The following is a 16,759-nucleotide window of genomic DNA, read 5'->3' as shown; positions in this document are numbered from 1 at the left end:
GCTGCAAGCTGTTTCCTGCAGATGATGCCCTGATAACTGGGTCTGGGGTTAATTAATACATTGCTTCCCCCAATTAAAAGCAGAAAGGAAGAAGATATTGCATTCAGTCAATCCTCTCTCTCTTCCTGCAGAATCCTAATTTGCGATCACCAGTTTTAATTGTCTTCCCGGTGAGCCCAGCCCTGCCTGGGCCCTGGGGCTGGAGAACACAACTGCATCCCTCTCGAAAATCTATAATTACACCAGCCTCCCCCGGGACTGGCTATGAGGAGTTACCTGGCAGGGACAGGAGGAAGTCAAAGGAGAGATGGACTTTATGTCCCAAACTCAGCAGGGATGCTGGCTTGAAGACTGGGGTCTGGGTGGCTGGAGGGAAGGAGGTGCGGGGGGGGGGGGGTGACAGGCTGCAGGAGAAAGATCTAGACGTCACAGGCTCCCACTCTAGAGTCCTCGAGAATTGGGTGCCAATGTGACTACCTACTCACTCTGGGGCCTTGGGCAAGTCATTTAACCTCTCTGAGCCTCAGCTTACCTATCTGAAAATGGGTTTCATAATGATCACACCTAATCCATAGCATGATGGTGGGAGCATGAGAAAAGGTATGCAGAGGGCTTGGCTTAGTGCCTGGCACAAAGCAAGTACTCTGTATTTCTTAGAGTTTATTACATCATCGTCATCACCAAAATTAGGATGGGTAACCTCCCAGTTTCTGGTGCTGATGCGGTGTCCTCACACACAGAGTTAGGAGAAGGAGCAAGGACTGCTGGCCAATGACAGCTTCGCACTTTCAGTGGAGGTAGGAGGAACTGAGCTCCCTGTCTCTGGAGGTATACAAGTGGGATGCAGAATTGTTGAGCCTGGTGGCTGAACTTCACCTCATAATTCAGACCAGATTCTGAATGGGGCTGATGGACCTCTGGGTCTTAGGGACAACTGCTGGTCAGACGTAGGTTCAAAACCCAGCTCTGCGTGAATCTTGGCTGTCATGTCATCTTTCTGAGCCTCATTTTTCTTGTCTGTCAAATGGGAGTAAGTGGATCAGAGAGTATTGGTGACAGTGTCTGAGTAGTGCTAGGCATGCAGTAGATGCTCAATTAATGATGTGGATTTAACAAAAACAGAGAAACAAGGCTCTCTGGATATCCCTTCTCCCTGCCTTGGCTCACACCGCTCTTTCTCCTTGCCTCTGCCTCCCATCCTTCAGGGCCTGGCTGACATGCCTCCCCTTCCTCCCCAAGATTCCCCTCCTCCCTCCCCAAGATTCCCCTCCTCCCTCAAGTAGAAATGATTCCTCCCTTGCCAATGCCCAGGGCACCGCCCTTAGGACAGGCATTACTTTCTCCCTCAGACTTTCTGACTGGTGGGGCTCTTGGACCATGAGTTCTAATCCCCATTGCACAGAGGAGCAAATTGAGGCTCAGAGAGGAAGAGAGATTCTCCTAAAGTCACACAGCAAGTGTGTTGGCAGAAACAGGCTCAGTCTTCCATCCCTGGCTCCCAGTCCTGCATTCCAGGTGCTAGCCCACATACATGGCTTCTCCCTGGGTGGTGGTTTTGGGGGATCCTTGGGGCGGTGCCAGGGACAGGCCTTCATGTTGGTGAACAGGGAGACTCAGATTTGCCATCAAATGCCCAGAGCCTCAGTTTCCCCCCTTGTCCTGTAGACACACTGCCCCCTTCACCACTGAGGTTGGAGCCAATGCGGCCCTGAGGGGGTTTCCCCCAACCCACCCCACCTAGGCAGCTCCTGGCAGTGTTGGAAGGGAGAGGCCCTGGGACCAGAGACCACTGTGGGATGGATTGCTGGTGGCCACACCCACATCCCGCTTGACTCCCTCTCCATCTTCCCCCCAAAGACCCTCCCTGCTCTGGCTCAGGACTACCTGCCCCACTGGGCAACACCTCCTCAGGAAGCTTCCCCTGATTGCCTGAGGCTGGGTGAAATGTCTCCTCTGTGCCTGCCCAGGCCTTTGCACTCAGAATAAAACCGACTGCCCATCCTGCCCCATGGGACTCTATAAGAGTGACTGTTTTGGATTGTTCCTTTTAAAGAAAGCTCTACAACCAAAAAGAGTTGAATTCTCTGGGAAGAGCATGGCCTTAGGAGTGAGACAGGCCTGAGTTCAAATCCAGACTCTGCCATGTGGCCTTGGAAGAGTCACTCCCTAGCGCTGGGCCTTGGCTGCCTCCCCTGAGCAAGGGGGACGTGGGAGGGGGAAGAGAGCTGAGGCTGATACTGAGTCCACACCTGCTGGGTTGCCTACCGTACCGGCCACTGCACACCAGAAGTGTGGCCCGTCTAAACTGTGATGTGTTATAATTGTGTAAAATACACACGAATTTCCAAGCCTCAGCACAAAAAAGAATGTAAAATATCTCATTAATACATTTTATTATTTGAAATGATCATTTTTGTGATAGCTTGGGTTTATGAAAATACATTGTTAAAATTCATTTCTCCTGGTAAAAAAACTTTTTCTTTTTTTTTTTGGTAACTTTTTTTAATGTGACTACCAGAAACTTGAAACTTCTGTGTCCTCTCACATGTGGCTGGCATTCTGTGTCTGTTGGACAGTGCTCTCTACATGACCTTTACTGGGATATGGGGAGAGAGGTGGCTGTGTGGTGGGGTTCCCCACAAGGCTGTTTGGGGGTGGAGGGTCTGGCCGAAGACTCGGGGCCTGAGGCCTGACCTTGCTGAGGCCCGGCTGCTGAGCAGGCCCAAGCCATACACTGCCCTTTCTGTGCCTTGCTTTCTGCATCAGCAAAAAGAGCTGGTGGGCCAAGGTCAGAGTTTTCAATCAGTTAGGAGAGGGGGTAGCCTGTGGGCAGAGGGAGACTCAGTGAGGGTGGATGGAGACCCCCATCCCTCCCCAGGTCACCCTGGTAGAGTCCCCACCCAAGGAAGCCGGTCTCTGCCCTTCTTTCCATCGATTTTTCTGCCTCACTGGGTGGGGCGCCTCACTGGGTGGGGCACCTCACAGGCTGCAGCCCCAAGGTGGAGTTCAGGTGGGAGTACTGACAGACACAGCATTCCTGGGTGACCTGCTTACTGCCACGCATCTTTCCAGGGCGTGATCATCTCTCCTGAGAAGAGGGACACATTCTAACTACATCTCAGGACAATATGTGTTTGGGGAGACGAGAGACAGAATATATGGTGGGGAGGGGCGGAGGGCCGTATAAAACGGGGCCTGTTTTCTCCTTTATCTGACGGTGTGGCAGGGATGGGGGTTTAGGTGGAGCTCCTGCTGGGACAGGGGAAGCGCCTGTCCTCGGATTTGGTGGGGGAGCTGGGCCCTGCGGGGAATGGGAGGCAGGTGGGGCTCCCATTGCCTTCTGGGGCCCTGAGAGGACGGAGAATGTCCTACCTGTTGGGCATGCATGGAGCACCTACCTACTAGGTGTCAAGAACCGCGTAGCATGGGGAGCTCCGGGTCCCTGTTCTCATGGAGTTTCGATGGTAAAACATGCAGTGAACAGATACATGACCGTGACTAGGGCGGGCGTGCGGTGGGGGTGGGGGGAACCTATTCAGGTTCATGTGGTGAGGGACCGCCCTTTGGAGGGGCCGACTTTGAGCTGAGCTCTGAGTGACTTCCCGGGCAAAGAGGGGCCAAGGGAACAGCACTCCAGGCATTGGGAACAGCCAGGGCAAGGGTGAGGTGGAAAGAGGCATGTTCACAGGGCAAAGAGGAGACCAGGAGGTAGGCGGGGCCTGACCCCACCCTCTACCCCCCAACCTGGTGGGCTTCCTCCTCGGAGCAGTGGGGAGCCAGGGGAGGGTTCTGAGCAGGGATGGCCAGGTCTGACTTGCTTTTACAAAGACAGCCCTGGCTGCTGTGTACTGGGGTTGGAAATACCCTGGAAGGAACCGCGTGGAAGCAACTGGAGAAATCTAGAAGAATTGATGAGAATGGCAGCTTCCTTTCTGGCCTTCTGGCCTCCTTGCTCACACCTTGCAACCCAGCCCTCCTTCTGATTTATCACTCCCCTACGTGAGTCGCCTATAGCGCCCACGGGTCTAGGATAGAAGCCCGGCTTGAGTGGGGCATTCAAGGCCCTGGGCCTGCTCCTTCAGCCCCGCGTCTTGCCAGCTGCCCTGCACACACCTCTAGGTGCCCCAGCTAAAGCCAGGCCATTCCCACCTGCAGGTCTGGCTGCTCCCACTCTCTCTACCTCTCCCCCACCCCCAGCCCTGTGCCTGCTGGCTTTCCGTTTCCTGAGACCCGGCCATCCCTCCCCCCATTTCTTGGCACAGCTCTGTTCACAGAGACACCCCATGACATGACGGCACGGACAGGCGAGGACGTGGAGATGGCCTGCTCCTTCCGTGGCAGTGGCTCCCCCTCCTACTCGCTGGAGATCCAGTGGTGGTACGTGCGGAGCCAAAGGGACTGGACTGAGAAGCAGGCGTGGGCCTCGAACCAGGTACCACCCCTGGGGAGACTCCCAGTTGGGCTGGGAGAATCCTGGTCCCCTGGGTAGGGCTGTGTCTCTGCCCCTCATCTCTTCTGGGGAGTACGGCTCCAGCTAGTTTGTCCTCTGCAGCACCCAGCTGTCTCTCGCCCTTCTTCCTGAAACAGAGGCTTGTTTTCAGCGTGGGGGGCAGAGCTAGGCTGAGTTTGGGAGGGGCCCAACAACAAGGGCTCTCCAAAGAACATAGAGGCCCATCCTTCCCAGTACAAGTGGGGAAACTGAGGCCAGAGGGACAGAAGTTGACTCACCTTCTGTGACTTCTCCTACAGACACGGGACAGCATTGTTGCTGAGTTCAGTCACGTGCACGTATGCATGCATACCCTTCCACACATGTGCAGGGCACACTCTTGGAACTGTCACTGCACACGCATTGGCCTCGACCCATGGACACGCTCATACGTGCACACGGCTGGAGCAGATGCTGTTGAGGTCCCTGCCCACTCACCGGAGCATGTACCATCTCCTGCCACCAGCCCCACTGTCAGCTGCCAACCCCTGTGACTCTGCCGGAGGGTTTTCTGTGGACAACAGAGCCTGCTGGCCAGAGGAGCACCTTACCGATGACTGACAAGAGTCGGGGGATAAATCCTCCAGCTCCCTTCCCAGAGGTGCCCAGCGGGAGTCAGTTCCGGTTGCCCACAGTCCTGGCTGACTTGATAACACACCCGTTATTGACTTCCTTCCCTTTCTCGTCTCATTCACTCACTCTTCTACTGATGTTTCCTGGGATTTCCCCCCAGATAAACTACTTGCACTTGAATCTTTTGTCTCAAGGCCTGCTTCGAGGAAAACCCAAACTAAGACACTTTATTATCACACTTGTGTGTACACAGATAATATGCCAGCACACACGTATGCGTCCACCCATTCATTTATATATGAACACACATATTTACACACCTTCATATGCATATATGGGCGTCTCACACATTCTCCCACGTTCAGGAACTAGCCTCTAACATGTTCTGTCTTGCTCCTGGGAGTGTCAACTCACCAACACACAGGCTTAGGAGACTCCAGTGGTCAGAGAAAGCCCTTCAGCGTAGGTGCCGGTCTTTGCAGTCAGATGCCTCCGGGGTCAGCTTGCAGGGAATGGCGTGTGGGCAGGACTCCAACAGTATCTGCTGCAAATCCTCATGTGTGTGACACACCTGAAAATACAACACGTTCACAGATACACACAGGTGTACAGACACACCAAATACTCACATTTTTGCCCGTTCACACGTACCCACTCCATACGTCCCCAAGTACCCACGTATCTACGTGCCTACATAGCACACACACTCAGTTATAAAGGCAGCTCCTTTATTGTCCTTTGCTCTGACTCACCCCCACCCCCTAAGAGGACATATTGCCGAGGGACCCCCCAGTTCCAGACCCTGGGGCCCTCATAGCGTCACCTGCTGTAACTAGAATCTTAGCTGTTGTCCGTATACCCACCCGGGGATGCTAACGCTTTGTGTCTGTTTTCTCTGCCCCTCCCATTCCCAACAGCTAAAAGCTTCTCAGCAGGAAGACGCTGCAAAGGACGCGACCAAAATAAGTGTGAGTTTTGATAATGACTTCTCACAACGGCTCTAATGGAGGAGACAGCTGTAATTTGAAAAAAAAAAATTTTTTTGTGGGGGGGGTCCAGTTCAGCAGGGAGCTTAGGCAAGAAGGTGGAGGAGACGAAAACAAGAAGGGAAAAAAAATGGCTCTGCTCTGTTTTGTAAAAGCCAGAGATTTTTCAAGTTCATTGAATGACAGGCACAAAAAATGACAGGGGGAGAGAAGACGCATTCTCTCCTGTCGGGAGCCAAGGCTGTGTGCGTCCCCGATGCTTCGTGTCTGTCTCAGCAGCATTTGTTATTTGGGGAACCAACAGGGTCTAACGAGACTGAGCCGGCTTTTTTCAGCCCATCAAGACTGACAGCTGCAGCCTCTCACGGTCACTGGGGTCATCTGGCTCCCAGGGTTGAGGCAGGTAGGGGAACGATAGCCGAAGGGTTTTAGGCCTGGCTGGCAACTTCTTACGCATTGACACATTTCATTATCATTGCTACACCTCTATAGAGAAGGGCAATCGTTCACCCATTTGATAGGTGGGGCACCTGAGGCTTAGAGGGGGCAAAGACTTGGTATCATGATGTGGCTAAGATGCCTCGAGCTCTGTCTCTAGGCTATCCTGGAGCCCAGTGAGGTAGGGGACCCAAGGAGCTCAGGGAGTGACAGTTTTTGTGAAGGAGAGGCATCCAAAGAGGGGCCTAAAAGAGGCAGGCAGGATTGAGAAAGGAGGCGAAAGGGACCGAGTAGAGCGGACGGGCCTGGGGACACATGTGCCCTTTGGACCAGGCTGGGATTGTGTGTGGAGCATGAGGTCAGCTTGGCAGGAAGCTAGGAGTCCATCAGCCTCGCACTCAGAAAATTCAGGTGCCTGCAGAGGGTATGAATGTGTATGTATGAGGAGTGGCCTCCATATCACTTTTCTGCTGCTGCTTCCACAACTTTTCAAGGACTTGGGGAGCTCAGAAGTGCCACAGCACAAGTCACAGTGTAGAGTGGACACTGGGAGGCACGGGGGTGCCCGGCCAGGCATTGGAGGTGGCAGAGTGGAGGCAGGGAGGCCAGGAAAGAGGCTCCCACAGACACTCAGGCAAGAGGTGGGCAGATGAGAGAACAGGGCATTCACCTTTGGTGCTGTCTGGCCCAGGACCTTTTGGAGTTGGGGTCTGGAAATTTGAGTGGGCCCATCCGCTTTCCACCCCTGCCCGCCACCTCCCCTGTCTCTGCCCAGGGCACATCCATATGTAACGCCCCATTTCTTGCCCAAACCCTCACCGGGTAAGCCCGAGCAGGTAGAGATCTCTGTGTATGTATACCTTGTTCATCGCAACTCTCTCTCCTATGATTTTGTTTAGGGTTTAAGGAGCATCTCAGGCAAAGAAGAAAATAATCTAATTGATTTAGAGGATTAGAATTTGAGGCTGCTGGGCCCCACGTGAGGGGAATGCAGAGATGCTAATTAGTTAAATAAAATAAACGTGCTCAGTGTGAGTGTACAATCACTCCCCCACCCTCAGCCCCTGTGACTCGTGCACCATCTGGGGCTCCCGGGGTCTGGTTAGGGAAGTCACAGTCATAGACCCAGCTCCTCCTGCAAACAGCGTCACACACATGACTGTTCTTAAATATGCAGACACGGCGGAGTTGGCCGACACCTGTAAGCAGATGGTCACTGTGGTTTCCTGCAGTTTAGGAGAAGCTCACACTTTTCTCTGTCACCTTCAAGGCTCTGTGCTCTCTGTTCACCCTCTGGGCTGTCTCATCTTGCTTGACCTGGCTCCCCTTCCCCTCCCACCCCTGGCTGCTTTTCCGCCTTCGCACAGGCCAGTCCCTCTGCCTGGGAAACTGTTCCTCTCCCTTCCGTCAGCGCTGAGCTCAGGAACCTCTCTTGATCAGTATGGGTGACTCAGCTGGCACCCATACTCCTCCCTGCTGGCTGCATTGCCGTCGCTAATTATCCGTTCCTGTGACGATTTGTTTTACGTCTGTCCCCCCGGACACAGTGGGGCTGGAACTGTGCCTGCCTGATTCACTGTGACATTTCCAGAGCCTAGCACAGCGCCTGGCATGTAGCAGGTGCCCAGTAAAAAAGTATTGAATGACTGTCACATACACATGCCCAGACCAACGGGGTTGTAAACTCAGAATGATTTTGATACACAGAGATGCCAACGTGACGTGCATCCCGTGCTTGTCCATGAAAATGAAGGAACAAAAGGGGCTCGTGTGGGACCATGGGACCTGGAGAATCCAGGCCCTGTTCTGCAGGTGCCAACTGAGCCAGGCAGAAATTGCAGCCCACTAGTCCGATGTCATCTAAAAATCTCAATTTTGATGGAATTGATTTTTAAATGTTGGGATCTAATTTGATGTTTGGAAAACATCGTGGGAGCCACACAGTGCAGTCTACCTGCTGGACAGAGTTGGGGTTCTGAGGGAGGAAGAACAGTCAGCTTCCGAGCGCTTGGTGGCAGCAGGGCTCCAGGGATGGGCGCTGTGACCTGTGGGGGCTGCCATGGTAACCCTGGGAGGCTTCAGAGAGGCCATGCTGAGCTCTGAGGTTAGGACGGTGAGGACCCACAGGGGCCAGCACTGAGTGTCCCAGGAGCTGGTCCTGGCTCCCGCTCTGCCACCTCCCTGTGCCTCCCTGTCCCCACTCACGGTTATCGAATGCCTACATGGGAACACTGTGTAAACTGTAAAGTCCTGTGGACTCGGCCATGTGAATGACAGTGGTTACTAGAGTGGAAACTGAACACGAATTTGCAAATCACAAGACTCCTTCCTATTCCCAGCAGGCAGAGGGGCTGGAAAGGAGGCCCTGCTTCTTTGCGGGAAGGTGGCGGGGAGAAGAGAGCTCAGAATATTGTAGGGAGATTGTTTATGTGGGAGGAGAGGCACATCTGTGATAAAATAATATAATAATAATGATGATGATGATGGTGGTGGTAAAGCAGCTAACACTGATTGAGTGCCTGCCATATGTGAGGAACCATAAGCACTTTACACGAATTATTTCATTTAACTTGGGGCCTGGGGAGGGACCCCTGGCCTTAAAAACATCTCTCTCGGTAGCTTGTATATGCTGAGGAGTCCACCATCAGGGCCTCATTCCTGTAGCTCAGGAAAATTCCTCTGCGTAATGCCCATTTTCAAGTTCTGGAAGTTTCTCTTTTGTTCTCATTGAAGTTCTTTGTTCTCAAACTTAGGTTAATTTCTCTTTAACCGGTTTTGCAAGTAGAGATGGTCCCCAACTTCCTAATTTTTAGACAAGGTGAAGTTCTCCACACATACCTTCTTGCATAGGGGCTCACCTGCCTTCATCACCGTGAGTCCTTCCTTTGGTCTCACAGAAATTGTTTGTGCTATAGATGCAGTTCGTAGAACCTGCTTCAGTCTGAAAGAGCCTGGGTCCCCGTGTATATGGGGCTCAGTGCTCCGGCCCACTCATCCTAACCCCGCCCTCCCCTTCCAGCCAAGCTCCTAAAAGCCAGATACAGCCACAGAGGCTTCTGGAACCACGCTCAGCCACCCCCACCCCATGCTTCTACTTCCCCAATCAAAGGCAGCTGCATTAGTCAAACTAACCTAGTGGCCCTGCAGGCCAAACCCCTCCTGCCCCGCCTGGCTGCCCCCCTACATGTGGTTGGTGCACATGTGGATACCAAATGGGTGTGGGGACGTGGGGTGGGACCACTGGCAGTGCACGAGGTCTACAGCCTTCCCAAAAAATTACCAGGCCAAGCGGTGGGTCAGGGTTTCCTACGATTTGATTTTTTGCTGTAGACATTTCTATCTTGTGTGGAAATTCCTGCAGTAATTCACAACATACATAGGGCATTAAGTTCTGAAGTCTGCAAGGGAGGTGAGACTCACGCGGGGTCAAAATCGTCCATCCTGGGAATCCCTTGGAACATCCGTAGAGCCGCTGGCCTGTGGTCGGGGGCCATGAAGATGCCTCTGTGATGGCCGTGGTCACACACACCCAGTCCCTGCCCTCCGCATTCTCCCCGTTAGTGTGGGAGACGGATGTTAACCCAATAATCATACACGATAAAAAGTAAAATGACAATCGTGGCCATCAAAATGGGTAGAGCTGCCTGGGAGTCGGAGCCCATAACAGGGACGTGACCTAGTCTTGCAGCTGCCGGGGGGTGGGGCTGGGGGTGCCCTGGAAGGGCTTCCTGGAGGAAGTGCTATTTGAGGTGAGGGCTAAAGTACAGAGGAGTTGACTAGCAGTAGGGGAATTTCTCTAGGTATGTGTGTTAGAGGCAGAGGGGAGGGGAGGATGAGACCCCAAAGTGCCGCCACTTCGGAGAGCAGTAGAAGGAAGTGCTCAAAGTTAAGGGCATTGGGAAAGATCTGTCTGGTTGTCATGGGAGAACAGATCGGAAGGGGCTGGAGAGGCTTTGGGGAGATCGGGAAGGAGGCTGGGGTGATGACAGGAAGCCAGGACCTTGCTCTGGCCAGTGCAGGGGGATCTGGATTCCAGAAAGAAGGGAAGGAGGCCCAGCAGTGTTCAGAGGGAATATCGATGGGAGTCAGAGATACGTTGCGTGTGTGTGGAAACAGCAATAGGGATGATGACTTGGGAGGGTCTGGCTGGGGTGCTGAGGCTTCCCGGGGCCCAGATTTGGGGACGCCCTGAGCTGAGCTCTGAACATGCTTGACAGGCTGGTTGGAGTGGCTGGGTGTTGCTGATGGAGACATGGGAGTGGCAGAGCTCAGAGCAGGGCTCGCGTGGGGCAGGGACCGTCTGACCCCCGTTCCTCACTCCAGCACCTTCCCTGGACCGCCACATCCTTCTTAGGCCTCAGCGGCGAGGCCACACGTCGGGGAGGGGGGAGGTCTGGCAGCAGGGATGCAAATTGGCACCACCCATTCTTCCTGGCACAGCTCAGGAGAAAGAGCCCGGCCTGCTCACCTGATGGCCCAACAGCCACTGCTGTGCCCGGAAAGGCCTAGACCCCGGGCGAGCCGGGAGGAGACTGAGCTTGGGCCTGGTGTGGACTTGCCTTGTTTCTTTCAGCGTAATTAGGTGCTTAATTGTACCACTAGGGCCTATCAATGCCTGCCTGTGCGGAGGTGATTATGATTTACAGCCAGGCTGCCCTGTGGGGGTCTCTTCTCCTGGCCTCTTCAGTCGAATTGGAGGTCTGGGATGCAGAGTTTCCGGCCCAATTTGTGAATGGTGAAACCCAACAGGCTGCTTCTCCCACCCCCAAGAAGCTGGAGCAGGAGGATGGGCCCCCTCCCACAGGCTGTTTCTGAGGGGCTGGGCTCCCCTAAAATATGTAAAATTGGGGGTTTGGGGTGGGAGGGGGTGGAGAGACAGACCTGAGGTTTCCTGGTCCTGGGAGGCTCCCCAGAGATGTGTTTAAGGCTTGGTTTCTGTCACCAGCTGGGGGCCTTGAGCGAATCAATTCACCTTTCCCAGCCTCAGTTTCCTGACCCATACAATGGGTATCCTAGCAGTACGTACATCACGGGGTTATTATAAGGTTTAAATAAGGTGTATGAAGCTTTAGCACATCGTCTCACAATGATGAAGCCCTCCATAAACACTACCACCAGCACGACTGTTACTGTAGTTATTTTTATTAATTGCCTTCTCCAGATGGTGCTTGAAGGCACAGACCACTGGGGCTGGGAGGAAGCAGTATCTGATGTGTGCCTTTGCCCTTCGTCCTACTGGAAACCAGCTCCCCCAGGTGCTGGTTTATGGGTGTGAGGTCTGTGTTCTCCACTCGACCATGAGCCCACGCAAGCAGTGCCGGGGCCAGACTGGTTTACAGCTGTATCTCCTCAGAGTGGGCGCTCGCTAAACGTGTGTCGAATGAATTAATATGTCGCTGAAGAACACTGAGGCCAGGGTGCAGGTGACCTGTCAGGGCCAGAACCCAGCCTCCAGCAGTCCATGCCGTGCTTCCCATCCCCGCCTCCTCTCTGGGGGGAACAGCTTTACTTCAGAAGGCCGTGTGTGTTTGCTGGCAGTCAGGGTGGGAGGGAGCTGACTGCTGGGGATGGTGGGGAGCCGGGGGCCTTAGCATCCCGTCTGGGGATGGGTGAGGGTGGGCTGAGGGGTGGGCCATGCTTGATGCTCTCTCCCTGGGAGCCGGCTGCTCCCAGCGCTTCCCATTATTACTCCATTAGCGCCTTGTAGGGTTGACAAATGAAGGATAATTAATATCCGTGAGGGAAACAGATGTTGAGGTAATTCGCTCCCCGCTGCGCATTTGCAACAGCATCCCCTAACTCCCCGAGAGCATGGCAGGGCCATAGGACCTCTCCGCGCCCTTGGTCAGAGGTGATGGAATCAGCGGGGCTGATGGCCTCCAGCTGGGCCCAGTCCCCAGCATGGGGAGGGGCCACCTGGCCCCCATACCAAGAGGGGCTGCTGGAAAGATTTCCCACCGCTTGCTATAGGGACATTCTGCCTAGTCCCACCTCGGGCCTCCTGCTGTACCATGATTTCCTGCTTTGTGGGGGATGGTGACCAGCTGGAAAGGCTCAGGATAAGAGAGGATGAGCCAGGCTCTCTGCTGGTATGCACTCACCCTCTTCCCTTCTGGAGCCTGGGAATCCCTCCACCCCGTGACCCTGCCAGCTCTGGGTGACCTTCTGTGGGCCTGTCACCATTTGGAGGGTTAGAGTGCATGAAGTCAGCCCTGGGTTGACTTCAGCTCTGCCACTCACTGACTCAGTGCCCATGGGAAGGAAAGTCACTACTGCTTCCGGGGCCTTAGTTTCACCATCTGTAAAGTGGGTATAATCGAGTATGTGACCTAAACTTAGAAAGCATGATATCCAGTTATCACTTCAATTGGTGAGAGAAGGAACTATAGTGAGTCCATTCATTATACAAATCTTTTATTGTTATTATTATTATTATATTATTATTTACAGGGAATTAGACCCTATAATGATCACTAAGATGAATAAAATAGACATTCCTGCCCTCATGGAGTTTGTAGTTTAGCCGGAAAGAGAAACAAAAATAAAGTCAACACACAAATCAATTAAATGGGTCTCGAGTTGTGAGGACTGCTCTGAAGGAAATAAACAGGGGGCTGTGGTGGAAGGCTTCTTGGAGGAGGTGATGTTTGAGAATGAATGGGAGTCAAGCAGGTGAAGAGAGATGGGGCACAGCACCCAGGCAGAAAGACCAACATGTGCAAAGGCCCTGAGATCAGAAAGAGCTTGGCATTTGGGAGCGATGAGAAGGGGCCAGGGCGGCCAGAGCAGATTAGCAAGATGATTTGAAGGTACATGTGTGAGTGCGCAGCACGGGATCTGAAGCAAGTTTGCAGAGCAAATGTACCCCCTTGGAGGCTGCCCTATTCGTCCTGGCCTCCTCACTTAAAGGGGATCATCAAGGGCACCCCCTCCAGCAGTTAGTTGTCTCCCCCCTCCACCCCCAGAGGAAAGGGACTAGTAGGGCTCAGGGCTGGGGCCACAGGTCTGGAGCCCACTCAGCTCCAGCCTGGGCCTGGTGAGCCTGTGATGCCAGCAGGTGGTAAGATCACTGGAAAGGAGTTTACCAGGTGGCAGTTTTGGACTGATGTCCACTGTTCTGTCTAGGTGGGGCAGGGGCTGCAGGAAGTGGGCCCGGGAAGTAAGAAGGCTCTAGGTCAGAAGAGGCCAGGGAAGGATGGACGCTCCCTCCCACCACTACCACCCTCTCCACAAGCCCAACTCCCCCCTCCCTTTTAAAAACTTTTTATTTTGAATTGTAGACTCACAAAAAGTTGCAAAAATAGATCATAGACGGGATCTTTCTCACTGATATATCTTACATAACTGTCCAACTGCCTTTTCTCTTTTGATTGAGAAAGCTCACAGTAGCTTTATGTGCGTGGCAGATTGTCCATCAACAAGTGGCCGGATAAACACATTGCAGTGTATTCGGGTGATGGAATAGTACACAGCAATGAAAAAGCACGAACTGAGCCGTGCAACAACATGGAGAAACTAGGTGATATGTTGTGTGAAAGAAGCTGCACATGAAAGAGTTCAAGAGCGGGCAGAACTAAATCTACAGCGATGGAAGTCAAAGTGGTGGTTAACTCCATAGGGGTGAACACTGACAAGGAAGGGCCACAAGGGGGCGCTCCAGAGAGCTATAAAGGTCCCTGCCCTGCTCTGGTTGGTGGTTGCACAGGCATACACATCAGTAAAATTTTGAGTGTGCACTTTACTGTATATAAGTTAAATTTCAATTTTAAAATAAAATCAAATAAATAAAAAGCCAAAGCACAAAGACAACTATCACAGACACTCGCTCCCCCCAACTGGGGTGAATAGTTATTAAAATCCTAATATATTTGTGATCAACCTTTATTTCTTTTTTAAGAAATAAAACATTCCAGACTAAGCTAAGAACTCACTTTGCAGTCTATCCCTGGTCCACGGCCCTCCCACAGGTACCACCCCCAAGACCACCTCCACTAGGAGCCACTGTTTCCTCTCGTCTGTTTTAAACTTTGACACCACAAGTCTCCAAAACCAATATAGAGTATTTTTATGTGTCTATTTACCAAAATGGCATCACACTGTAGGGATTTTGTAATGAGTTCTCACTTCCTGCACGTCACTGAGCTGTAACATGCCTGGCTCTTAGCTCATGCTTTTTAACTGCGGTGCAGTATTCCATTGAATGAACTCACTTCCGCCTATTTATCCTTTCTGTTGATGGACGTTTAAGTTGCTTCTACTTTGTTGCTATTTAGCTTCGTGTGACCTCGTGGGAGTGTCTATGGGGCCCCACCCTAGGAGTGGGCTTCCCGGATGACACTGTCTTCCGCTGCGTCCCACGGCCAGGTCACAGTCTCTCTGTCGCCCCCAGGTGGTCAAGGTGGTGGGCAGTAACATCTCCCACAAGCTGCGCCTGTCCCGGGTGAAGCCCACAGATGAAGGCACCTATGAGTGCCGTGTCATCGACTTCAGCGACGGCAAGGCTCGGCACCACAAGGTCAAGGCCTACCTGCGGGTGCAGCCGGGGGAGAACTCAGTCCTGCACCTGCCTGAAGCCCCGCCCGCTGCACCCGCCCCACCGCCACCCAAGCCTGGCAAGGAGCTGCGGAAGCGCTCCGTGGATGAGGAGGCCTGCAGCCTCTAGACTGACGCCCACCCCGCCACCTGCCTGCCCCGCGCCCCTACGGCCGTAGAGTGCATGAGGAGCTGCTGGACCGCTGGGGACAGGACGGCCTGGGTCCAGCCGCCTCCCCATCCCCGAGACCGCCTGTGGCCACTACGTCGGCCCTCCACTTACCACCCCTTTGCTCAGCATGTAAGCCCCGCCCAGCCCTTCCTTTCCAGCCCCCTGCCGTGACCTGGCTCAGAGGAGGTGGCCCCAGGCACCAACGGAACAACCGCCCCTGAACAGTGGGGGGGACACCATGCTGGGGCCAGACTGCCCCCTTTCGTCACCAGCTTCAGTGGAGTCCAGTGTTTTCGCTTTGCTTGCTTGTCTCTCAGCCCCCCTATTCCTAGCCAGGGCCTCCCAGCCTTACGCTCCCTCCTTCCCACCATCCCCTCCTTGGACCTGGGGATGTGGACAGTGACCCCTCCCCAAATTTGGACTTGAGTCTTCTGAGCAGAGCTAGGCCTCCCCCCTGGTGAAGAGAGGGGCAAAAGCCCTCAAGGGAGCCTTGCTCTGGGGCTGTGGCCCCGTAGCAGGGTCACTCACAGGGGCCCTGGGAGGAGAGGGAGACACCCCACTGCCTCCTGGAGGGTCATTCATGGTCAGCCTCCTTATACCTAAGAAATAGCTCCCTGTCGCAGCCTCCGGGGAGGCCATGGGACCAGGAATCTCTGCCCCTTCACATAGCAAGTTAGAAGGAGGACCTTTCCCCTCTGACCCCATGGCCCCATGCAGAGTTTTGCACCAGCAGGACCTCTTTGAGGGTCTTTGAGGCTTTCCCAGGAGCCCCCCTCTGCCAGCCCCCAACATCCCAGCCACCTCTTGGGGTCCATGCCAAGCCTACCCAAGGGCCTGGGGCTGTTGGGAGCCAAGGGACCCTAGTACCAATCCCTTCACAATTACTGATCAGGGGACACTTGCTTCTGGTGATTTGTAAATATTTCTATTGGGCCAAACACCCCTTGGAACTGGCTCAAACCTCTGGCCACCCCTCAGCAATGGAGTAGGGGATGTGGGAGAGGCCGAGGGCTTTGCCCAGGGGTGTGTGGGTAACCCTGTACACATGATCCAATCCGTGACTACCAGACAACCTGAATAAAGCGGTTTAAAAAAAAACAACCTCGGGCAGTGTCATTCTGGGGCATTCGTGTGTGGAAGCAGTGTGGTGGGGGAAGGGAAGTGGGTGAGGGTTTGAGCAGCCCACGCCTCACTCGGCATCTTCCTACTCCTGCTTTCTGCCCTCCAAGCACAGAACAAGAGCTGGTGCGGGCACAGGGAGAGAGCAGAGGAAAACAAGCCTTTGTCCAGCCCCAGGCACTTGAACTATTCTTAGATTCTGAGGTAATCACATGTACAGAAGAATGCCTAGAACATGTTTACTGATTTGTGAATAAATTACACAGCAAATAAGAGTGAGCCGCTACCCACCAAACCGCACCCCAGCACAGAACCCCCAAGTCCAGCCCAGGTGTCTTTCTGACTATAGCCCCTTTCCTCCCTCTTAGAGGTAACCAACACCCTGACTTTTAAGGTCATCATATTCTTAATTTTCTTTCTATAGCTTTACTATCTATACGTATAGCATCT

General features: G+C 53.5%; 1 protein-coding gene across 1 annotated transcript in view; it reads left to right on the top strand.

Annotated features, from left to right (window-relative positions):
- VSTM2L (V-set and transmembrane domain containing 2 like) overlaps positions 1-16,272 on the top strand; it is a 33,555-nt gene extending 17,283 nt beyond the window's left edge. Inside the window, exons 2-4 of the mRNA XM_033094284.1 lie at positions 4,263-4,432; positions 5,980-6,030; positions 14,876-16,272. Of these exons, the coding sequence (XP_032950175.1) occupies positions 4,263-4,432; positions 5,980-6,030; positions 14,876-15,148 (494 nt within the window). The 3' untranslated portion in view covers positions 15,149-16,272. The remainder of the gene's footprint in view (positions 1-4,262; positions 4,433-5,979; positions 6,031-14,875) is intronic.
- Positions 16,273-16,759: the final 487 nt, after the last annotated feature.

Source organism: Rhinolophus ferrumequinum, chromosome 23 (genome assembly GCF_004115265.2).
Source record: "Rhinolophus ferrumequinum isolate MPI-CBG mRhiFer1 chromosome 23, mRhiFer1_v1.p, whole genome shotgun sequence".
Lineage (NCBI taxonomy): Eukaryota > Metazoa > Chordata > Mammalia > Chiroptera > Rhinolophidae > Rhinolophus > Rhinolophus ferrumequinum.
This window is presented reverse-complemented; position numbering and strand designations above follow the sequence as displayed.